Source organism: Camellia sinensis, chromosome 1 (genome assembly GCF_055761805.1).
Source record: "Camellia sinensis isolate YWXY chromosome 1, ASM5576180v1, whole genome shotgun sequence".
NCBI classification, from domain to species: Eukaryota; Viridiplantae; Streptophyta; class Magnoliopsida; order Ericales; family Theaceae; genus Camellia; species Camellia sinensis.
The window spans coordinates 55377753-55403497 of NC_138961.1; the positions used below are offsets into that span (position 1 = coordinate 55377753).

Here is a 25745-nt window from a genome sequence, read left to right on the forward strand (position 1 = left end):
TAATATATTTATTATATAATTTAAATAAAGATAAACGAGCCGAGCTTGTGCGAGCTCGAATTCGGCTCGTTTACAAAACGAGCCTAATATTTGAGCTCGAACTTGGCTTGTTTATTAAACGAGCCGAGCTGAACTGAGTCTTTAATGAGCCGAGCCGAACTTGTTACAGCTCGGTTCATTTGCAGCCCTACCTTGTATCGAAGTTTGAGCACGTGGACAGGATCCGGTCCAATCGCATTATGGAATTGTTTGGTACACATTTTTTTTTTTCAGAAAATTGTAAAAAAAATTCAAGATTTGACACCTATAACAAAATAAATTTTTAAATTTTTAATTTAAACACTAATATTTTGATTTATTTTCAATATAAATTGTTTATTTTTGTTAAGTAAAATCTGCAAAAAATAATATTTTAACTATTAAACTGAATAGAAAAGCAATTTAGACATTTTATATATATTTATATTGAGTTTAAGTTAAAATATTTTTTTTCAGTTGCTTTTATTTAACGAAAACAGACAAATAATTTAGATTAAAAATAAATCAAAATATTAAGATTTAATTTGATAAAACTAAAATATTTAGATTTATTTTGTTACAATGGTCAAACTTTTTTTGTTTGGGGGGAGGGGGTTGTTGTGGAGTAATTGTCCCCTTTCTTTTTATAGCTGAAAGTTAATTAAAAAAATAGAAATTAAAAATACCCTTGATTACTCAACTTTTAAATAAACATTTTTTTTAAATATAAAGTTATGTCAGCGTTATAAGGAATAAATACAAGTTGCACCAACACTTGAACACAAACTCACAAAATAATTTTTTTTTGAAAGAAAAAAAAACTATAAGTCACATTTATAAGTTGCATCAAATACAATACTTATTTGGGACATATCACTTTTTTATTTCTCTGCATATATTTTTATAAAAAATTTAAAAAGTATACTAAATAAGGAAACCCCAAACAAATATACAAAAAGAGTTGGGTTTCTCTCATGTTGGATATCTCAATTTGAGAGATCGTTTTTCCTATTTTTTAATAATTATTTTGTTTAATAAATTGTAAAATTATATCAAATAATTGACACATATTCTTAATATATATATACTCTAATAAGAGGTTATTTGGGGTGTCCTAAATAAGTGCACTTTTTGTGTTTTTGGACTAAAAAATTGAGGAAAAAAATATGGATGCTTGGGTTAACTTTTTGACTTTTTATAGAAAAATGTGTATTAAAAAATTGTAAAAATTGATTTGAAGGGAAAAATTAGGATCGAGAGTTGTGCAGCCGTAATTGTTGACTTTTGGTGAATAGTGTTAACTTTTTAACTTTTTGAGTAACTTTTTGACTTTTTGACTTTTTTATATCTTCTCAAACTTGGCCTAAATTGAGCCTAACAGTCCGGCAAATTAAGGATTATGCCACCAATTTTCATGTTTTTTTATTTTTTTTATCCCACCAATATTCATGTCTATCGATCTCAGAGCGTTGTCACTTTATTGATCTGTTGTACGATGAAAAGGCCAATTTCCCTCTTTGTGCCATTTTGAACATTTTAGTCCCATTTTAGGGTGTACTTTTAACTTTACTCCCAAAGTAGGGTAAAACGGTTTTTCAAATACCGTTTTTCAGAAACCGGCTTTCACAAAACCGTATTCATCAATTAAAATAATAATAAAATTTGAAAATGGAAACCGGCTTTTCTAAAGCCGTTTTTGATTAAGATTTTAATTATTTTGAATTAATTAAAAACGGTATTCGTAAAATCGTTTTCCAATTAATTTTTTTTTAATTTATATTTTCAACATAAAAATTTTTTGGTCAAAATTTTTTTTTTAATAAAAACCGGTTTTAGAAAAGCTGTTTTTGCATTAATTTTTTTTAAATAAATATTTTATGACCAAATTTTTTTTTTCATAAAAAACGGTTTTAGAAAAGTCGTTTTTGAGAATTTTTTTTTTTTAAAAACAGTTTTACAAAAGTCGTTTTTTGACCAAAAATATTTTTAATAAAAACCGGTTTTAGAAAAGCCATTTCATTCCTTCTTCTCCCTTACGAAAGCCGTGTTTGATCCAAACCATTTTCTTCTCCCTCTCTCAGCCGAACAAGACCGACGACGAAGAGGCCGTGTTTGATCCAACCCATCTTCTTCTCCTTCTCTCAGCCGAACAAGACCGACGACGAAGAGGCCGTGTTTGATCCAACCCATCTTCTTCTCCCTCTCTCAGCCGAACAAGACCGGCGACGAAGAGGAAGCACACCACCGGCGGAACACCTTCATCAAACACCCACTTCAGGTTTGTATCGCATAAATGAGGGATTTCATTTTAGATTTGGGATTTTAAATTTTGAAATTAGGGTTTCAGATTTGGGATTTTAAATTTTGAAATTAGGGATTCAGATTTGGGATTTTAAATTTCGAAATTAGGGATTCAGATTTGGGATTTTAAATTTCGAAATTAAGGATTCAGATTTGGGATTTTAAATTTCGAAATTAGGGTTGTAAACTTTTCATTCAACAACGCCAAAATTTTTTGTATAAATCCTGAGTTGGTTGCAAACCCCTTTTCTCGTCAGTTCCATGATATAAAAATGATATTTGTGAATAATTTTTCAAATTAATTTGATAGGTTGTGATCATATATATGAAAATAGTTTCCATGATATTTTAAAGAATTTTGTAAGATTGACGAAAACTTAGTTAATATTAGGAGCTGTAATGATGAATAAATCAATCAAATGCCTATATTTAGATGAATAGCATGATGATTCCAACCATTTCTTCCTAATAACAAGCCAATATCTTATTGAAGACCTAACAACCACCTTCAAAATGAAGTATGTCTTGAGATTTATCATACAGAATGTGATTGAAATAGAGATTCAAGGAAAAGAAAGAGAGAGAGAGCTTACATGTACAAATGTCGTTATATAAATGTATCAAGAATAAGAGCTGCAAAAGAGAAACCCAAAGAAAGAGAAAGCTCTCTCATAGATACAAATTGGTGTGAGAAGCGAAGCAAAGATAAGCTCACAACCAATATAGGAGAGAGAAGTGCAAAGATGATTCTTCAGTTCTCTCTCTCTTTTAGAACAAAGCTCGAGATAATCAACAACAAATGACAGTGTGTGGTGGATTAGCTTAAATAGAATGGAAAGGAATGATTGGTAATGATTTGCTCTAGTTGAAAAGTCAGGTTAGGGTGTCAAAGAGGGACAAGTGCACATACAAACATATAATTAGAGAGAGAGAGAGAGAATCCATGTGAAAGGAAAGTGAGGTGGATTACGATGATAGAAGAAGAGAAAGAAATGGATGGTAGAGATTGGTTTTTGTAGAAAAGAGGTAGGGGTGTTAAAGAGGGACAAGTGCACATACAAACCTATAGAGATATAGATAGATACAAAATAGTCAAAAGAGTATTATCGGCCACGTTTTATATTGATTCATTCAACTCTTTATTTGTTTCTTAGCTATTCACACATGCATCCCTACCCTATCATTACACAAATTTTTCTCCTATGTTTCTGCCCAACTTCCGGATATGGTAAGAAACACTCCCCATGCAAATATGTCTCCAATCTCTCTCTCTCTCTCTCTCTCTCTCTAGAACTTACGTATATCGCACGTCTCTCTCTCTCATCAATTGATATACGCGGCAAATACAATTCTTAACTTGAGAATTTGATGCATATCGGATACATGCTTGCTATAGAATTTTTGAAATTTAGGAAAAACAAGATAAATGTTAAAACATTAATAGACGTAATACGGCATGTCTTTAGAATCATGTGAAATTTGATCGAAATATGAAAAATGACATGGCCAACAATATTCATTGCTTCGTCATGGCATACGATGAATTTTGAACAATTTTTAATGTTTATGTCTTCAATTTTGTAATTTTGCTAGTTTTGAAAATAATTGATTCACATATAACTCAATTTAAACGAATCCAATTGGGACTAGATTTTTTTTTGTTCATAACATGTATTTTTCATTGTAATTTTTAAATTTGAGCTTAACGCAAATATTTTCATTTTTGATAATTTTTTTAATTCCTTTGATTTAAGATTGATGAGCACATATTGTTTTTTTCATTTTATCTTTTAGCTTAATTAGAACCTCGTTCTATTATAAATAACTATTGTAAACTTTAGAAAAAAAAAAAACCAATTTATTTTGGAGAATTAGTATTATTACCAAAGAGAATATCTTTTTATTAAATTTGTTGTTGTTGTTTGTGTTCGAATGTTCATCTCATTACCTTCCCTGCATCAATACCTCTGAGACCAATTACCGTAAGGGGCCTATGGTGGCTGTATTGCTGTCAAGGGAAAGACAGGGCAAGGGTAGTTAAGTAATTCATTTTACATCATGAAGGGCAATAGAGTAATTTACTTATCAAAGTTAACATCGTCAATATTCTACTTGTTAAATATAGTAACTATATATTTTATCTATTATACATACCATATTATATTCATTACTATACTTAGATTTATCTCCTTCTATATGAAGCAATCTTGTATACATTATTACAACATTTAATATGATACAAATTTCTCTTCTCTCTCTCTCTTACATATTCTAATATAGTATCAGAGTTAGGTTAACTACTAAGTAATTTTTTGTATAAATCCTGCGTTGGGATTGATCTCTCATATTAGTTAGTCAATACGGCCGGATATCAATCCAAATATATATATATATATATATATATATGTATTTTTGAGATCATATTAGTCAGTCATTACGGCTGGATACCAATCAAAAAATATATATTTTTTTGTAAGTGGGTTGAGGAAAGATTAAAAACAAAGGACAACAATGAGTTGCTTGGAGTTTTTGGTGATTGAACATCACATTGTTGTCCTCGAACCCCCTACGGCCATTGATGGACACTTGGACTTCATAATTTTCTGAGACTTTACCTGTTGAGTGATCAACATGGAATTAATATGCCAAATGATCGAGGAATGGAGGGCTATATTTTAGAAGATTTAATTTTAATTTCTACATTTGGATTTTAAATTTGTCAATAGAAATGGCAAGAAAAAAAAGAAAAAACAAGATAAAAAAATTCATAATTCTACAAGTTTGGGAATAACAAATGCCTTCAAATAATAATACAATAGGTTTGAGAAAACTTCACAACAAACTTAACATATTTTTCCTTGTATTTTAATTACTTTTTTGTTAGTACATAAAAAGAAAATTATAAATATGTGCAAGAAAGATTCTCAAAACACATATAAAAAGAAAAAGCCCACATCTACAAAGGGAATCAAACCTTTTTTGAAGAAAAGAAAATTCTATAATTCAGAGCCTCTAGATATAGAAGTCTGGCCCGTTTGGGCCAAGCCCTACAATAAGCCCACAATTTTCTTGTATGAGCCCACAGCCTAGCCCAACCCATTACATCATATGCAATAACAACAGATCTAAATCGAGCCCACAACCTAGCCCAACCCACTAAGCTTTTTTTTTTCTTTTTTTGTTTGTTTGTTGTTAATTTTGGCTAGTACTTTGTTCGGTGGTACTGTATGGGTGTGCTTATGTGATGTCAAACTTGGGTTATAAATTGATGTTAAAGAAATCAAATGTTGTTATTAAAATGTGATAATTTTAATAATCTTCTCTAATAGGATCAAAATTTTGTTTCCCTACGTTCTTTCGGTTAGGTTGGAAATGAAAATAGAATTGGAAACTTTTTAAACTTTTCGAAAAGTTTAAAAAACAACAAAAGGATTTGAAAGTGTCTGAAAATATTTAGGAAAAAAAACAAAAACTTTGATTGATGTTAATAAATTCTCAATAGTTAATTACTTGAACATGTTGAGTGTTATGCATGCTTAGTTGGATAAAGGGGTTTCCCATTTTAAGAAAAGTATATTTAAATAAATTGCGAAATTCTTGTAACAGTAGGCATGGAAAAATAAACAATCGGTGCATTGCTCCTTAATGGATTTTATACTACGAGCACAATTGGTAGCTAATTTGTTCTCACAATAAAGTCTCAAAAAATCTTTTTTGGTTGGTCTTACTTGTTGTGGTGATTTTTAGCCAAAAGACCCATGCCTAAAGGCACTCCTGTGTAATATATGTGGTGTTTGGTCTCAAATGTGCTTACTTCATTATTTTGAAATAATTGAGTTACTTTGAATGCAAAGTGTAGGTATGGAAGTTGTGAGCATTATGTTCTATTGGGGTGGAAAGATTTTGAGCAATCGCGATGAAGGTGTGTCCTACGACATCGAACCTCAGGGGTTGTATAATATGTACAGGGGGATAACATTGTCCGAATTGGAGGCTATGATGGTGCCGAAGGTTGGTACGCATGGGGAAATAATGCGATTAGAGTTTAAATGTAGACTCCCATGTCGGGGGCAGTATAGGTTGTTGCCAATCAAAGATAATGAGACCTTAAGTAATGTCTTAGACCTCCCACATAAATTAGGCCCTGATTATTTTTTGGAAATCTATGTGGAGAAGGAGAGCAATTTTGGTAGCACAGGGATGCCATTTCCGGTGGGTGGGACATTCACTCAAATGTTGACACAATTGCAATCCCCTGACAATACACTTACACAGTCTGCACACATGTTCCCTGCAGATTACCCTCTATTCAATCATTCTCAGAGTTACAATGAATTAAATGCATCACAGAACGTAGATGGTTATTACAGTGCCGGAGCAGGTCCAAGTGCTCCGACAACGTATAATCCGATGGTTCTTACAACCCCATATCCCCACTGGAATGAAGAATGTCCACCGGTTTGTAATGTTCAATGTACACCGGAGACGGCTGTCCAAAATTATGCATACTCTGATGATACAGTGCCATTGTCTGACGAGGTTGGAGTAAGTGATGAAGATTCCGTGGAAGATTTGGATGTCGCATGGGAAGGTGCAGACAATGACTCCGGCGATGATGAAGTTGGAGGGCATCATGATATGCAGGAGGTACACACAAATGTCCATATCCTTTTCTACCATAATTTGCATTTGGACAATGATGGTTCCATCACTAGCCGTGATGTTGTCGAACGTTGGCCATTGTGGGACTTCGAAACTGCTCATTTGGAGAAAGGAATGATATTTACTGATAAGAAAAGACTAGTGCACGCTGTTCAGTTGTATAACCTGAAGCGCAATCGAGAATGCAGGGTTGTAGAATCCAAAGTAAACAGTTGGGTGGCCGAGTGCAAGCACGGCTGCAACTGGAGGGTTCGGGCAACGAAGTTAAAAGACAAAGATTTCTTTCAAATTAGAAGGTTTGAAGCGCCGCATCAGTGTGTGTACCCCAGAATGAATAGGGACAATTGTAACCTCAAGTCCGAGGTCATTGCTCATTTTATCAAGGCACAAATTGCGGTAAGTGCCATGGTAGATAGATTATTGTTTTTAGGATTTCATTATGACTGTAATGTATTCAAATATAATTTATATTTGCAGATATCACCAGAATTGCCTCTTGCTACCATAATTGAGGTCGTGAAGGAGAAGTTTTAGTTCACTATATCATATAAGAAAGCGTCGCTTGCAAGGACGAAGGCAGTTGCAATGGTGTTTGGTGACTGGGACGAGTCGTACCGAAGGTTGCCTAGATATATGGCTGCATTGCAGTCATTCAATCCAGGCACAGTTGTCATGTGGGACATGATTCCGAATTTGCACTCTACCTCAATCGGAACTGAAATGTACATGACCTATGTGTTCTGGGCATTTAAACCTGCAATAGAAGGCTTCAAGTATTGTCGTCCAGTGATATGCATTGACGGCACACACTTGTACGGGAAATACGAAGGGAAGATTGTTGCGGCCACTGCAGTGACTGCTGCGGACAAGATTATACCTCTTGCCTTTGCCGTTGTTGACAAGGAGATGATCGAGAGTTGGGGTTGGTTCATTACTCTGCTTAGGCGACATGTGTGCCATGACCGAGAGGGGGTCACATTGATATCCGATCGACACACAGCTTTGCTTAGTATCCTGTCCAGAATTTGGGACAATCCACCAGTTCAACCACGAGGGTACCATAGGTATTGCTTGCGACACGTATGTAGCAATTTCAATGAAAAATTCGGCAATACAGTAGCCAAGGATCTTGTGTGGAGAGCTGGTTCTGCACGGCAAGTGCGGAAGTTTAATAAGATTATGGACGATATCTACAAGCTCGAGAAGAATGCTGAACGGTGGTTTAGACGGATGAACCCTATTCATTGGACATTGTGCCATGATGGTGGTTGTCGTTGGGGCATATTGACGACAAACCATATAGAGGGCTTCAATGGTGTATTGAAAGGCGCACGCAGTGTTCCCATTACAGCATCAGTTGAGATCACTTTTTATCGGCTCGTGAAATATTTTGACGAGGGCAGGACCATTGCTGAAAATGCAAGTAATCGGGGTCACTTGTACACGACTAATGTTCATCGATGGATTGACGAGCACCAAGCTAGAGCGAATGTGCATATGTTGGTACCGATTAATAGGTAATTTTTATTGGATGCATCGAATTCACTACACTTTAACATTGTGCACTCGTCGATCATTGATGTTGTGTCATAATTTTATCATATATGCATATTCATCCACGTACATACATTTTTCCTGCAGGGGAATAGGGGAATATGAGGTGAGGACAACACCGCATGGGATGGGGGGTGGTGCTCGTCAAATAGTTAGTCTCCGACCACCGAGTTGTTCATGTGGGAAGTACACATTATTTCACTTGCCATGTTCCCACATGCTTGCTGTGACAGCAGACTTGGGCGAGGACCCTTTTCCTTTCGTTGCACCAGAGTATAGGTTGGAAGTCAACAAGCGTATCTTCGCGCAGAAGTTTAGGCCCATGCCGCACGAGCAATATTGGCCTGACAATGATTACCCAACTTTGCTTGCTATTCTAGCTCGACAACGTGAAGTTAAAACGGGTCGTCCTCAACATAGCCGCATACACAACGAAATGGATACTTCCAGACAAAGTGGATTGCACCATTGTAGTTTGTGTTTGCAAAGAGGGCATGATAAGAGAAAATGTCCAGCGAGAATCCGATCGATTCGACAGTTGTTGTTTGTCTTCTTTACATATTAGTTCCACGCTACTTTCTTTGAATTGGAGTCAGTATTCAGTAAATTGATAATGTATTTACGACTTCAATTACTAATGACATAGATTTGGTCAAATGTGGCAAATCTCTTTAATTGCTTTAGTTGTTGCAAGTGTCCTTTGTGCACTGGATTGTGCAGACTTTGGTGCGTTGATGGTCGATTGTGTCCTGACCTTGATGGACACCAATTTATCTAATGTTACAAAAATGCAAATATTCACAGAATGACTTGATAATCACCAATATAAATGCAGTTTATATTCAATGTGTGTTTTGCCACATTTTGTTATGTGGGAAACTAATTTTTTTTTAATTTTTTTTTCCAACATCCATTACGTGGGTGAAGGCCTATTTTATGAATTCAATCATTTCTCGGACATTTACTACGTATTCGTATATGCTTAGTTCTTGTAAAAACTTTGACTAATGTATTTCAAATCTACATAAAACCCTCTTCAAACTTTCGTACTTCTTTCCTGTCCAAATGACAACTCCTTTAAAGTGAAAGCACGTTTTTTCATGTCCTACAGGTTGACGTGACAACACACTGACAATAACTTTAATCACATAGGTACCATGTGAACCTTATCTCCTATGACAATAATGTGAAATGAATTACTAATCACCAATATAAATGCATGTGATATTTAATGCGTTGCCACATTTTGTTACGTCGTGAATTTTTTTTTTAGTTTTCAAAAATTCATTACGTGAGGGAAGACCATTTTATCAATTCAATCATGTGTCTTAAATTTAGTACATATTGGTAAATGCTTAGTTGTTCTAAAAAGTGTGAGTAGTGGATTTGAAATCTACTTAAAGCATGGGTTTTCATGTCATAAAGCTTGACGTGACAACGCACTGACAATATCTTTAAACTCACGGGTACCATGTGTACCTTATCTCCTATGACAATAATGTGAAATGAATTACTAATCAACAATATAAATGCATGTAATATTCATTGCGTAGCCATATTTTGTTAGGTGGTGAACTGTTTTTTAATTATCAAGAAATTTTTCCACGCAACCCTTTCTTTTTGTTTTCTCTAACTTGTTGCAGTTTGTATACCTGCGATATACTGTCAGGTCGTATTCTAATTTTGTCAGCATATGTATGTACTGTTGTCAAACTTCTTGTTATCGGATATCCATTTCATATATGAAAACTTGTGCAGGTCTATGACTCATTTAGCAGAGGAGATCCCATTATTGACTCATCAGCATCGAGCTGATACGATATGGTGTCAGTCGGTATGAATTATTTACTTATAATTGATATTTGAATACTACACAAACACTGTAGTTGTTACATAATATAATGTGAAACTGTAAATGTTTGTCCATGGATCATCCTATTTGGACATTTCAATGGCTTAGACAAATTTCCCCAAGTGTGAACGTTAGTCCATAGAGAGAGAACGAAGAAGATTATATTAAATGGACAGCTAGCTTAACCAAAAAAAAAAATCACAGGTAATTGGTTATATAATCATCACAAAGGACGTTTAATAGAAAGGACTTTTAAATACAATTCCTAAAATAAAAGAAGAAATAAATATCACAAACAAAATTCTGTTTTTATAGAGGTTGAATTCATAATCTTATAGCACAAAATAATATTATATAATCATCAAATCAGAAGTCCTAGTTCATCACCCATTACCTACTCAAAATTTTTTTAAATAATCCAATTTCAGCGACTCATAGTACCATCGGAGTGTGGAAAAGTAGATCTGTCTACTTCCTTACTTGAACAACATTATTTCATTTGATAAATTTCAATAAAAAATTTTAAATCTAGGTGGAGTTTGCCCTTTCAAAAATAGTTAAGTGTTGTAACCCACATTGACTTTTTCAATTTTTATGAGACGATTTTCAGAATAATTTACATGAATTGTTTGTAGTTTTTTTTTTAACTATAATTTCAGAGTTGCGTATTGCCCTGTTGTTGCAACTTTTATTTTTAAATAAGTTGAAAAAGTTACTTACCATAATGTTAGCAAAATAATGCTTTCGGCGTCTTTTTTATTGCTAACTTTTAACTTACAATAAACTGTACCAAATAAACACATGAACGGGTTCATTTGGGATGTGGGTTGACTCTTTGGCTTTTTAACTTTTTGGCTATTTTAGCCTGGGTGTAAAAAGCCTCACTTGGGATAGGCTTTTTGGCTTTTATAAAAGATAAAATGAAATGAATATTGTTTAGATGTAACATTTTGTGTTATTGGCTTTTTAGCCTATTTTGTCTTTTTGCCATGGCAAACGAAGGACCAGTTGTTCATTCCTTCCCTTCTACCTAGTTAATAGAGTGAGTTAACATTATTTCTTGTCAAAATTGTCATCACGTAAGTAGTTGGGAACATGAAATAAATAACACCACATGATACTCTTGGATGACTCAATAATTATCCTTACTAACTGGCTAATTATGTAGTACTCTAGGAGAAAAATATGTTGATTCACTTTTGTTTAAAATTTAAGAAATAATAAATAATTCACTTAATATGTTATGATTTCTCATTTGTTGATTCATCTGTGAAGCGTTTTGCCAATTCCGAATAACATAATCTTCTACTTGCCAGCGATTTCTTACTTTATATTTTCACTGTCCTAAAAATTATATAAAATAAGAACACAAACAATTTCAATTATTGACAAAGTGACTATTTTAGCTTGTTCGTCTCCTTAAATAACTTTTAACTTATTTCATAGTACAACAACTTGCATTAATATAGTTCGAGCGACATTTTTCATTTCAAAATAAAGGACTTTAAACTCTTCAAAATATATTCATTATATGTTATATTAGTCTGTAATATTTCATTGTATTCATTTGATCCCCAACTTATTCAATTCTTATCTCAATGATGAAATGACGGCTTAGTTATATTTTACGCCCTTCTAATTTAACTAAAAACCACATAAACCCCCATTGCAATCTACAGTAAAGGAAACAACCCAACTTCGTTAACAGGTGTACCAAACATTCTAGAACTTATATTAATTTTGATGGAGCCTTTTATTTGTATGTCATGACACTGCAAATCTGTGTCTGTATGTATTTATCTTTGTACATTTACACCACTTACGCACTATGCACCACTAAAATGTTGGTTATCTCACCCACTGTTTCAGTTAATAGAAGATGGGTTCATTATGAAAATTCAATTGTCATTTGTACAAGCATTATGTCTCTTACACACAACGTTGTCTTGTGCAGGCGAAAGATCAGCCGAAATTGAAATGCCGACGATCTGATTCAGGCTTATGGGACACCGCCTTGGACCATAGAGTCCTACGTTGCCTACTCCGTGCGGGGTTCTACGGGGTGTATCGGATTGGACCTATTCGATTGGACCACCATCTCGTTATAACTCTCGTAGAGAGGTGGCGCATAGAGACGCGCACATTTCATTTTCCTGTTGGAGAGTCCACAGTTACATTACAAGATGTGGCTATTCTATTTGGCCTACCGGTTGACGGACACGCAGTCACAGGAAAAGACCCAGGAAATATGTTGGATGATTTGATAGCGCTATGTGTGGAGTTGTTAGGAGCAGCACCTACACAAGAAGACTTCATAGGCTCATCACTTAAGTTGAAATGGATATCCGAGCATTTCCGTCACTTTCCACATGATGCATCCGATGAGACGGTTCATCATTATGCTCGAGCCTATATTTTGTGGTTTATTGGGGGGGTCCTCGTCCCCGATAAGTCACAAAATATAGTCAAGATGATGTTTTTGCCACTACTTAGAGACTTTGACCGTATCCAGGAGTACAGCTGGGGTGGTGCCACATTGGCATGTTTGTACAGGATGTTGTGTCGGGCAACTAAGGTTGCTACGAAGGAGATAGCTGGCCCACTAGTATTGTTACAAGTGAGTTGCAATGACTTGTAGTTTTATCTCATATTCTCAATTGCCATGTTTTCTAAATTGCCTACTGTAATAAATTAATAATGGCATCATTCATTGTAGGTTTGGGCGTGGGAGAGATTGAGCAGGATCGCCCCTAGTCGGAAGTCGAACATTGCTGCTGGCGAGCGTCCCATAGGGGAGGGCGACCAGCTGTTACCACCTGGCCCGCGAGCTTGCAGGTGGAGGGTTCCCTTCAGCCATGAGGTGATATCGACTAATGTCGGTGTCATCTTCCGGGACCAGTTCGACCGCATGGTGGAGGGGGAGGTTTGTAATTTGTTCATGTGAATTTACCCATTTTTTTATTTGTCAACCTCCGTTGTACGAATAGATCTCTAAATTATTGCATTGCTTTTGCAGTTCATATGGGAGCCTTACGGGACGGAGGATGTCATCATAACCAGCTTCCCATCGTATTGCACTGTTGGTCGAGACATATGGATGGCACGAGTGCCACTTATATGCTTCGATATCATTGACTGGCATCTTCCCGACCGGGTGCTTAGACAATTTGGGCGAGTTCAGAGTGTGCCTGATCGCTTTGACGCCCACTTGGCTATGCATTTTAGGGATAGGCGTGGCAAAATGGGCATTGATTGGGCAAACGAATACCAGTCATTTATTGGTGAGTGGAACAATAGACGTAACACCATTGTCCATGCTGAGAGGAGCAATGAAGTGCTTACATCTTCGGACCCATACATGTTATGGTTTCGCCGCCATACACGTCTAGTGCTTAGTAATCCGAGTGACATTGCTGCCTTCGGATACCAAGGCGTCGGGGGCAGTTTAGAGGGATTGGTAAGTTATTTATATTCTCCAAAACAACATTTGCTTAAGTTTGTATATGTTTGTTATTTGGCAATGATGGTTATGTAACACAGCTACCATTACATTACAGGTTCGTAGAGTTGCGAGGGCATATCACATGGCAGACGCTGCCCATGTTACATGCGATGCTAGAGAAAAATCGGATGCCATTGCCGAGATACGGGAGTTATTGTACGATGGTTTGCAGCAGGCACACCGACGTGACCGACTAGATTTCGGCCACTTTGGCGAGGATCCGTATATGGGGTTAGATATTACAGTGCCATCAATGCCGCACCCGAATATGCCATCCACTGAGCCATCGACATCAATGCCATCGACATCAATGCCTCCACCGCATCCTACCGCACGTCATGCACATCAATCGGACTATTTCGATATGGAACACTTTGGTGAGGGACCTTCTATGGTCCTGTCCCCTCATGGTCCATCTACAGCAATGCATACACCGCAGACTTCCCCACCTGAATGTACCAATTACACATCCCAGTTTACCCCTGAGGTAGATCCTCTAATGTCTGAACATACTTCCACACACCATGGCCATATATTGGACCCCTCCTGGTCACCACCCCCATATAGGACAGCAGTTGGTACCCCGGTGACTCCCTTAGCACCACTGTCTACTGCATGTCTGTCTACTATGATTCCCTCTGCATCGACATTGACCGCACCCGACCCTTTGACCATACCATCATCTCCTACCCCACCATCATCTCCTACACCACATATATCCCTCACCTACCATGTTGATCCATTCATTACCCATGACTTCCACATTGACGGGGAGGAGGAGGGCCAGGTCCATGCACCTACCAGAGGGACACGTAGGGGTAGAGGTTGTGGCGGCCGTCGTGGTGTAAGTAGAGGCCGAGGGTGAGGGCGAGGGCGAGGGCGACGCCAAGCAATAGACCATGACAATAATGCAGCGGATGATGGCGTTTCACAGCTTAGTGCCGTATGTGAAGGTGTGCCAGAGGTGGTATCAAATGATTGTACTGCAGCCATTGGTGATGTGCATCCAACTTCTATAGAAGCGGGCGAGGGAGTCGTACGTGCGGCAGCGCAAGATATACTGAGAGTATATAGTAAGAGACCCAGGAGACAAACCCATGGAAGGGGTTGTGGAACAGGGGGAAAATTAGGACATTAGGAACAACCAGCATTGGTAAGTATATTCAAACATTATGTTCAGGTGGTGTTTTCACGTGGATTAGTCTACATTGTTTAAGTTGTGGCTTATTATATAGTTCTGGCTTTTGGCTTATCTTATCTTGTAATTGTCGCTTATTTTATAAGATTCTAGATGCTGATGCTGCTGCTATTTTTGTTACTGTTTTGAAGGAAGGGGTAGCTGGTTGCTGTGTTGCTGGTTGCTGGTTGCTTGCTGCTTCTTCATTCTGGTTGCTGCCGACTGTGTGTTGCTACTGCTGGCTTGGATCAGTGAGCTGATAATTGGGTATGAATTTTATGGTCTTAAAATAGCATTGGACGTGTCAAGGTCTTAATAATTGGTCTTAAAATAGCTGATAATTGGCTACTGCTTCTTCATTTGTAGATTGATCAAGGTCTTAATAATTGATCTAGGCTAACATTGTTCACTAGCAAAATGGGCATATGAAGTTGCAAAGTTAGACATAATTTTTAAAATCTTCTCCAGAGGCTTTTAGAAGTTCAAACCATTCTGACGACATGATTTGGCAACAGATAAACCTGTGACATAACTTGGAAAAAAACAAAACTCAATCAAATTAACTATAGAAAGCTCATTAACTTTTGAATTTTTTGCACACCTCATAGTTGATGGTGAGGAGGTTTAAGTTTAAAAAGTAGTAAGTAATAACTAATTGTTAGTATGTACCCATTTCAATTGCATATTGGTCCCTTGATCTCTGGTTTTTTCCTTTGTAGCCCTTTTGTTTCATATCTGCAGGTGACTGATTACCTCATTTTTTTGGGGTCTTTTATAGCTTCTTGCTTCATCCCCCACTGCAAAGTCTCTATGTCTACAGTATAATTCCACAGAACCAAATTCAGTAGATGAAGAAGGTTAACCCACAAACGCTGGTTAGCATCCCTCCTGTGGAAACCAATTCCCTCAACAAAGAAAGTTGCTGGCTCAAAATCCCACCAGTGGTGATTGAGAACTAGGTCTGTAGTAGAAAATAGAAATTGTACAAGACCTCAGTTTGAACCATTTTATACTTTTTATGCGAAACATTTAATGACAACGAGGATGATAGTGAGAACTGCACTGGATGTTGGCAAATGATATCCTCTTGCCTCCTTTGTAATGGGAACAGATGGCAGAGGACACCACTTGCGAATTACATGTGTTGGTGAACATAGGGGAGTGATATTGCTTACACTGTCCTTAATACTCTCAACTTTTTTAATGAGTGTGTATTTTTTTTTTCTCTGGTAGTATTATATATGTGAAAAGTATTCTCAAAACTTTTACAGTTAATATCAACGTCAAATCTAGTACACATTATATTGTGGCTGAGTATGGTGGTTTGATGATATATTTTTATTTACCAAAATGATTGCTCTCGAATGTGTAATGATTTGATATTCATATTTACCAGAATTCATCACTCTTCACCTTCTTTTCCTTCCTTTCCCCATGGGGAAGGTGCTAATATTAGTTTGCATCCAATTCAAAACTACCATATCCCTCAATTAAATGTTCCATACCTGTGTTATCTTAACAGTTTGGGATGTTTCAAAGATCATTTTATATGTGTTTTACATGTATCCATTTCTCTCTTTTTTTACTTTGAGGTAATGACTATAGTTTTTCATGGCTCTAGTTCGGCTTATGAGGAGGGAAAGTTCTGTGAGACTTTCCACTTGGATGCTTCTGGTTGGAGGTGCTGCGAGTCTTGTGGGAAGGTAAGTGAAGTTTTTATTTTTCCTGGCTAGTTTGGTTGATTCACGTGCTTTCTTCTGTAGAGTTGACATGAGATTAGGTGAATTGTGTCTTCCTAGGACTTTTTTAAAAATTTTAATTCTTTCTTGTCATATGGTAATTTATTGCAAATCTTTTAATGTTATTTTTTTTTCTCTGCAGCAAATTCATTGTGGATGCATCGTGTCATTCCATATGTTTGTACTGTTGGATGCTGGAGGAATTGAGTGCATAACGTGTGCAAGAAAAAGTTTCATTTTGGTGAGTTTTCTACATTTTTTAATGATTATTTATTATTATTTTTTTAATTTTTGCGACCACTGGGTTATCAGTAATGCCATATTAGTGAAACTTGCCAGGCAAATTCCATGTATTAATGCTGATTCTCTACTATGGGTTGAATTGTTTTGATATCCTTTTACTAGTTAGTTACTGCAACTAAAACTGAGCTTATCATATGATTGATTCAAATTATGGATGGGCACGGGGTGGGACCAGGTCTAGTGTCTTTTCTCTCTTAAGGATTATCTAGCAGCCTGCTTCAACTGTCACATAATAATATTATGCTCCTCTGCGTCTACAAAAAAATCATGTTACAGTACAATATCTTATTGCATGTTTCAGACACCAAATCCTGCCTGGCCTCCACCTTCTCTCTTCCTTCCTGTAATGCCTGAAAGAATTAAAGACCTCTCTACCAAAACTTGGCGTCAGATGGCTGGATCAGGTCCAGTGCCATGGCGGCAAGCACCCAGTTTATTCAGTTCTTCGGCTGCCCAATCTGACTTGCAACCAAGGATGCCTTTTGAAGTTCACATACCAAGTGGCATTGATAGACTTGTTAGTAGTGAGCGACCATCTGCCTCTTATTTGGAGAAGAAGAAAGTAGATGATTCATCTGCAAGATTAATGAATGGTACCCTGAAGCTTGGTACATCCGAAACACTTGAAAATGGGAATGCAGGTATTGATCTTTTCCTACCTATATATGATCCAATGAATGAAAGTTTATTACTTGCTATGCTCCTCCTACATCCAGGGGAAAGTTTTCTAATATTCACCGTGAGTCGTTGGTTATCTTGATGTGGGCATTTTGTTGCAGGAATCAACTGTGGTGAGCAAGCTAATCCATGTGTAAATGTTCCTCAGAAATTGACCTTCTCAAAAAATGACACTTCTGGTTCACACTATAGTTTGGTTGTATCTTCTGTGCCACCAAATGTTGCAAATGATCAAACAAAGGCTTCTGGCACTCATGCACCACGACCAACTCCTCCACCTCTGATTGGGAAGCAGTTCTGTGGGCATGATGGAGCCGACTCCTCTGGGGAAACTCAGATACGAAATAGAAGGCCTCGAGGTGATGCCCGATCACGAAATTAGTTACTTCCCCGGTACTGGCCCAGGATAACTGATCAAGAGCTCCAGCAAATCTCTGGAGAGTATCCTATTGTTCTACATGGTGCTGTGTTTAAGATTTTATGATATGTTTACCCAATGATATTGGTATTTAAGATTATAGTTGTAGAAGCAGGTTGTTCTGAATTCAGATTTCCTGTATGCAAAATCTTTGAAGTTTAATTTTTTGGTTTTCATAGAAGATGCTAAAGTTTATTTTTATTTTTATTTGGTGAAAAGGCTATTTTAATGTGCAATTAAACAATCTAGTTTCTTGTTATCCTAAATTTTTCTAATTTGTAATTAAGCAGTTTAGCACCTTATTAACCTTAACCACATGTAAGTTCAAATTCTGTAATTACTCCTTTATTTGAGAAGATGTTAAGTGCCAGTGATGCAGGGAGGATAGGGCACTTAGTGCTTCCAAAAAAATGCGCAGAGGTGAGTTTTCATGCTTAATTTAATGGGTAGTGTTTGATAACCTAATTTGGCACTACTAAATGTATTAAGTGAAAATCAATTAAGCCCGTTTGATAAATACATAAAAAAAAAATGTTTATTCAAATAAAACTGGATAAATAAATTCAGATGGTAACATTTTCTAGCTTTTAAACATTCCTGATATAGTTGTGTATTCTTACTGTGAAACAGGCTTACTTTCCGCCAATTTCTCAGCCAGATGGTTTGCCTCTCAAAGTCCAGATTCAAAAGGGAAGGAATGGATGTTTCAATTCCGATTTTGGCCCAACAATAACAGCAGAATGTATGTTCTAGAGGGGGTCACTCCTTGTATACAGTCAATGCAGTTGCAAGCTGGTGACGTAGGTAACTTTCTGACATTGTTAAATGCTAGAAAAACAACCCTTTGGGAGATTCCAACCTTTGCTTTAGTTGAATGGTTCCCTTCCATGTAGCTCAGAGTGATGCTTTTAGGTTGAGATGAATGTTGTAACATATTACTATCATGGTCCTTTTGGTTGAGACCTCGCTTACTGTTGTTCCTTATTCATCCCTGCCTTTTCATCTTTGGAGTATTTTGTCTGCATGGTTTGGTATTGCTTGAATATCTTTCATAATTTATTGTTTTTCTCTGTTCACTGATGAAAAGAATTGTTAATGCCTATCTTGATCATTTAGTGACGTAGCATAAAAGTTATGCTTGTGCATTTTGGTGGTTTTTCAATTGCTGTCTCTTCACTTCAACTTCCCTCTCCTAAGTGGCCCATGGAAGTGTTTGATTGAATTTATAGTGAGTTATTTCTGTGCTGAAGTTTGCTTTTATTTCTTTAGTAACATTTAGTCGGATAGAGAGCAAAACTGTCCACAATGCCAAAACCATGAAGGTTGCTCTGTCCTGCAGGTAATTTTGTTGTAGGTATCTCAAGGTTGCTCTGTCGATTAAATAAGTTGGTTAGAGTTTGCCAGCATTGGCCTTGTGAATTTGCAGCATGGCTTATGCAAAAATTACATTTCTATCATTAAGTTAATTGAACTCTTTTTTGTAATCAGTAAAAAATCAATTTAGCTTCTTCGTGCTTCCTGTTTTACTGCTCAAGTATTGCTTAATATTTCCCTTCTTTCTTCGTTTCTTTCTTTCTTTGTGCAGCTTGGAACATTTTTGGCTGGGGCATTATTAGCATAAACAAATTTCCGAACACAGATTGAAGCTGATATAAGGCCATTTAGAGGCTTGCTGCTTGGGTTATTTTTTGTTACTACTGGCACTTCCATTGACATGCAGGTAGTTCCATGCTTTTATCCCATGTGTTGTGTTTTAATTATGGTGCACTGTTTCATATTCATTCCTTGGGTACAAGGTTAGGGTGATGATTTCGTAGAGTGAGGTTTTGGAGATGAAATGTCAACTGTTTGGAGGGTGTTAGCAGTCACATATGAAAAATAATTCAGTTGTTTCTTGTGGAAAAGAAATTTTTGGGAATTTTACCTAAATTCCTTAGATGTCATCAGTCATAACGTAAAATGAAGGAATTTAGGGTTGAGATTTAGGAGGAAGAAGAAGAAGAAGTTTTATATATTGAAATAAGCATTAACCTCAACTTTACATCAGTCAAATATATATACAAAACCCTAACATGGCAATATGACCATCGTACCCTTAACTTAGGTAAATATTAACAATAGAACAAAAGAACAAAATTTAACTTCCCAACCAAAGATGGGAATCATTTATCTACTTAACCTATCCTTTGATATTTTTGTACTCGGAACTACTTTTACTCATATATGCTCTTTCTGATTTGCAAAACTTTACAACAGACGGAACTACTGTATGGATGTCACGGTCACCTTCCCCATCATAAATACGAGCTGTGACAACAGACGGAATTTAATAAGCCCGTGTAGGTTGGGAGTTGAGCCGAAAACGCGTTGAACTTAACCGAAAAAGGGCGTTAAAGGGGCGAAAATATGAAATAGCCCCCGAACTACCATATGGATGTCACGGTCATCTTCCCCATCATAAATAGGAGCTGTGACAACAGACGGAATTTAATTAGTCCGTGTAGGTTGGGAAAACGCGTTAAACTTAACCAAAAAAGGGCGTTAAGAGAGCGACAATACAAAACAGCCCCTGAACCACCGTTCGGATGTCACGGCCACCTTCCCCATGATAAATAGGACCTGTGACAATAGACGGATTGTAATTAGCACGTGTAGGTTGGGAGTTAGAGCCGAAAATGCCTTAAACTTAACCGAAAATTGGCGTTAAAGGGGCGAAACTGCGAAATAGCCCCCAAACCACGTTACGGATGTCACGGCTACATTGCCTGTGACAAATAGGACCTGTGACAACAGACGAAATGTAATTAGCACGAGCAGGTTAGGAGTTAGAGCTGAAAATGCATTAAACTTAATCGAAAAATGGCGTTAAGGGTGCGAACAAGCAAAAAGGGCGTTAACAGTGCGAAAAAGCTAATTGATAAACTCACTTTGTGTGTTCTATCCTCATAAATCATTATTTGCCTATTTTAGTTGAAATAACAATATGTTAAGCTGAAAGGAATCATTGACTGATTTTTATTAATATAGTCTTGGTATATCAATTGGTATATTCGTTGTGTTATTCATCTAAAATCATCTGAGTTAGTTATCTAATTTTTTCCTTCTCCATAAGCTAACTCGACTTGTTAAATAAATTTAACCATATTCTGTTTAAAAAAAAATCAAGCTCTGCATTTTTTATTACTTACCTCACTGGTTTTTGTTGCAGATTGATAATGTTGGCATGGATACAGTGATGTTTTTGGGCCAGATTGATGATGTTTGCATGGGCGCAATTTACATTATATATATATTTTTTTTATGGAAAACATGTACAGCTGATATGTTTTGTTATTAAGTTTTTTTTTTTTTTAGTTTGAATTGTAATTGTTGGTTCGGATAGTATATGTATTTGTTAGATTATACTATATTTATGGATTCTTATTTTCTTTGATATGTACGGTTAATAGTTAAGTTGTGTATATGATTGAAAATTGAATGCTACAGGCTGTGGAGAAATATTTTTATTGAATGGTTGAGAATTGAATGAATGAATGGATGGATGAATAATTTTGTATATGCACAGGTTACATGTGACAAATAATTGTATGAAATAATTTTGAATGAATAATTGAATGAAATAATTTTGTATATGCACAGGTTACAGGTGAGAAATAATTTTGGATGAATAATTGAATGAATGAATGGTTGTGGACAAATAATTTTGTTAATGTGGTTCTTATATGAATTCACCTTGTGTAGGTTCTACTTACTACCACAATGATTCTGCCTTGCCTACGACCACAGTGGCCCTGACAGATAATTGTTTGAAGGGAACGACCATATGTCAAATTTTAGGGTTTAATGTTAAGGGCTGGTGTGGACGGCTTGTGTTTTCACCATCTCAATGCCTGATATTTCCTGCTCCTAAGCCTTTCTTTTGTTGTAAGTATGAATATACACTTCAGTTAGCTTTTTCTTCACGTCTGGCAACCAAGTTTCAAATTTATTTTTCATTTCTTCTCAGGTGTTGTCCCTGCATTTCATCCCATTTTTGTCCCTCAAGATGTCGACACATTTGATGTTGAAGCAGCAAACATTGCAATGCCGAGTCTATTACCTGCTCAATCTAACAAATAATCTTTGCTTACTCTTCTTGGTCAGCCTTTAGGTTCTTCTCTTTCGGGGCCATCAGGTCTCAGCCCTCCCCCTAAAATTTTACAAGGAAACACCATGACAAATTCAATTGTTGAGGTATTCAAGCAGGCTGCAGTGTGCCTTCAGCATGATCTTCTCAATGTTTTGAAGTCCAAGGATTTTCATGATCATGAGTCTATGATCCTAGAGGCCTGTTTCATTTTTTGTTAGATGCTCTGTTTGTTGATTCTCAACCCTTTAAAGAACAAGTGGAGGAATTTATTGGTTGTGCAGCATAACTTGATGAAGTAGAATTGTCTATTAACAATTTTGTGTATAATGATAAAGGCTTGTTCCTTTCTTTATGGTTGCACCTCTTATTTATCTTGAGCTCTTTTATTCTGGTTTTTATGTTGAGCAGTGACTTTCAAATCCTTTGTAAGACCAATCCAATCCAATCCGATCTCTCATTTCCAATTCCAAATTCAAACTTTTTTTGAATTCTCAGATCATACCAGGAATTACAAGAGGAAGAGGAAATCAGCCTTGAGAAAACATTGCTATATATAGCACATGTAATTTGAAGTCCGATTTAATAGGGTTTTTGTTTTGAGTAGTTGTTGTTAAGGGTAGTTTATATTTTATTGAACTAGTAGGGTTAAGTGTGTTGGATTGAAGAAGTTTTGTTAGGCTGAATAGAGAAAATTAGGGTTAGGGTTTATGATGGAAGATTGATTGATAATGGTGCGGCTGTTGGGATTGATTGGCCAATTTCCCTGTTTGGGGCATTTTGAATATTTTAGTCCGACTTCTAGGTTGTATGTTGTGTCATATCTTCGTTACTGGAGTGTAAGACAATGTTGTTGTTCATCTAGCGTACGGATGTATTTCAACTATTTGTTATATGAACCTGAAGTTTATGAAATAACTACATCTATAAGTACACAAATCCATTCATTGAACTATTTGTAGAATTACAAGAACTATTCAAAAACAATTGAAATATCTCCTTTCATGGATAACATAGAGAATAAGCATTACAAATCCATTACAAGATAAATGGTTTGGTCATTCATCCAAACAATTTCATTCATTATCATCATCATCTGACATCTCAACATCAGATTCATACATAACATCCATGCTCCAGGCGAAGTACTGGTGTGCATCATCCATTAACCCATCTTCGGCACGCTCATTTGCGGTCTTCAGTAGTGAGGACCTTTGCAAACGTTGGGTCATGCGATTAACTTCGTCGCGGATACGATGCAATGCCCTTTGCAACAACTGTGGAGTGTCAGTTGGCATACGCATGGCTAACCGGCGAGGAAATTTAATATTAACTTCACGACATAACTTAACGAGAACGTTTACTCGAGTTATGCGAAATTCCCACTCAGCTCTCATGGTATTGATGGTGGCACGCGAGTAACGCAAATTTGGATTTAATGGGTATTGAAATTCATCTCCATCTGCAACCCAATAGCGACCCATTGCTGAATATAGATCAACCACCGTATATCTCATGATGATATCGCTCGAAATAGCTGTAAAACTTTTGTTGTGGTATGATGCGATATTTATACCATATATATATACATGGAAGGTGTATGTATGAAATTATTGTAAACAACTATGCATCAGAGTTGTCATGTCAACTTTTATGACCTGAAGAACTATGCATCAACTTGATAGGAGTTGTCACTTCGACTTTTATGAATTGCATAATTTATTGCTATTTCAAAACAAAAAGTAAAAAATTTGTGAAAAATTATTTCAAAAAATTAATAGAGCGAGTGCAAAAAATTAATAGAGCATTTCCTGTTCGATCACATGCATGCCACTGGCCTTATACAGTGCATTCGGATGCCAGGACTCCACTGTTGTCAAGTCATGAACGAATCTAAGGCATGTAGCATCGGCTGTTGTGCCGCAGATGGTGTCAGCCTGGCTACTGTAAAAATGTAACTTTACCTTCTTTCAAAGGCAAGTTGAAAATTAAGAGGTTGTTTGGGATGATCTAAATAAGTGTATTTTTTGTCTTCTTACAATATGTTTCTACAATATATTTTTTTACCCATTGTTCAAACCACTTTTTCTACAATTTTTTTTACTTTTATGTATTTATTAATTTTTTAAAATATTTTACGAGCAAAATTTGTTTACTTTTTAGGTGTATTGAAATATTTATTAATTTATTGTTATTTTGTTCTGACACCCCTTCAAAATTTTTATGAATTGCATAATTCACATGGACACAGTAGGTATGGTACGCTAATAAATTGTACTTCGGCGCAGTGATACGTCCAACATTTCTTAGTGATGCTCGACAGTGGCTTGAATAGGCGTAATAATTTGGATGCTTTATTTTTTCCTCAGATGCTATGTGACTTTGTGCAGCAATGCAGTGATGTATCTGACTTTGTGCAGTGATACAGTGATGCATGTGACTTTGTGCAGTGATGCATGTGACTTTGTGCAGTGATGCATAGATGCATGTCACTTGATGCATATGATTTTATCTGACAACCACGTCCGTGACTACATCACAGGTACACTTCGTCACGAGTACTCAGGATTGCATGAAATGCATAACATGTCATAATATCACGGGTATCACTTCTTCTATAGTGCCCCAGCATGCATTATCGTCACTAGATCATCTCTAGTTAACCCCCACTATGATGTCTATAAATACCGATACCCCTAGTATGGTGTTTGTTCAAGTCATAACAATAGTAATATATATCTACAATTACTATTATTATTTGTTTGTTCATTTTATGAACAATGTCTTCAAGAGGTGCAGGAAGTTCACGCAACAAAGAAATCAGAAAGTGTGGCTGCTACCTCCATTTACTTATGACTACAAGAGCGAAAAGTACTCGAGTCCGAAGGATTATTATGCTGGTATCCGAGTAGAATGGGCGTTTAGGGTAACAGAGCAAGAAGGATTGTTTAATGATCTACGTAACTTTGGGGCACCGGTACCTCATCGTCGTTCATTAACCATGGCTAGACGAAATGTGAGTGACTATGAAAAAGTAGTTAGCAGAATTAAGAAGGAGAACAACAGAATGTTGATGCGGAGATGTCGACATTTCATGCTTCAGCTAGCCACCGAAATGGCAGAAGCAAGCAACATAGATTTGACAGTGATTGAGCGAAATAATGTCTTAAACAATGAAAAATATCTCTCTGACTACTACATGTCAGATGAGGAATGAGAAATCAAACACCTTTATCTTTCATATATGTTTGTATGTTCTCTCGTATCTTCGTTACTGGAGTGTAAGACAATGTTGTTGTTCATCTAACATACGGATGTATTTCAAGTATTTGTTTTATGAACCTAAAGTTTATGAAATAACTACATTTATAACTGCACATTTATTAGTTCATGACTTTCTTTAATAAATTGCAAT

At 36.3% G+C, this 25745-nt stretch overlaps 2 protein-coding genes and 1 long non-coding RNA gene across 4 annotated transcripts; all 3 read left to right on the forward strand.

Annotated features, from left to right (window-relative positions):
* The first annotated feature begins 2152 nt into the window (after nucleotides 1-2152).
* On the forward strand, nucleotides 2153-18589 carry LOC114298368 (serine/threonine-protein phosphatase 7 long form homolog). Of its 2 annotated transcripts, XM_082877554.1 has the most exons (12): nucleotides 2153-2296; nucleotides 10294-10369; nucleotides 12342-13004; nucleotides 13104-13310; nucleotides 13404-13844; nucleotides 13945-15042; nucleotides 15219-15333; nucleotides 15845-16025; nucleotides 16688-16769; nucleotides 16948-17046; nucleotides 17410-17749; nucleotides 17888-18589. In XM_082877554.1, exons 2-6 carry the CDS (start codon nucleotides 10298-10300, stop codon nucleotides 14752-14754), a joined length of 2193 nt encoding a protein of 730 aa, XP_082733680.1. In that variant the 5' UTR covers nucleotides 2153-2296; nucleotides 10294-10297; the 3' UTR covers nucleotides 14755-15042; nucleotides 15219-15333; nucleotides 15845-16025; nucleotides 16688-16769; nucleotides 16948-17046; nucleotides 17410-17749; nucleotides 17888-18589. The 2 variants fall into 2 exon arrangements, with proteins under 2 accessions (XP_082733680.1, XP_082733683.1); XM_082877557.1 differs by lacking the exon at nucleotides 17410-17749.
* On the forward strand, nucleotides 7567-9100 carry LOC145797301 (uncharacterized). Its single transcript, XM_082884090.1, has 2 exons — nucleotides 7567-8498; nucleotides 8623-9100. The coding sequence occupies exons 1-2, from the start codon at nucleotides 7567-7569 to the stop codon at nucleotides 9098-9100; spliced, it is 1410 nt and encodes a 469-aa protein (XP_082740216.1).
* A 295-nt stretch (nucleotides 18590-18884) lies between the features above and the next one.
* Nucleotides 18885-21740, forward strand: LOC145794992 (uncharacterized). The gene is made up of 4 exons (XR_014335045.1): nucleotides 18885-19008; nucleotides 19474-19543; nucleotides 19790-19924; nucleotides 21413-21740. It is a non-coding gene; the product is annotated as an uncharacterized LOC145794992 (long non-coding RNA).
* The last annotated feature ends 4005 nt before the right edge of the window (nucleotides 21741-25745 follow it).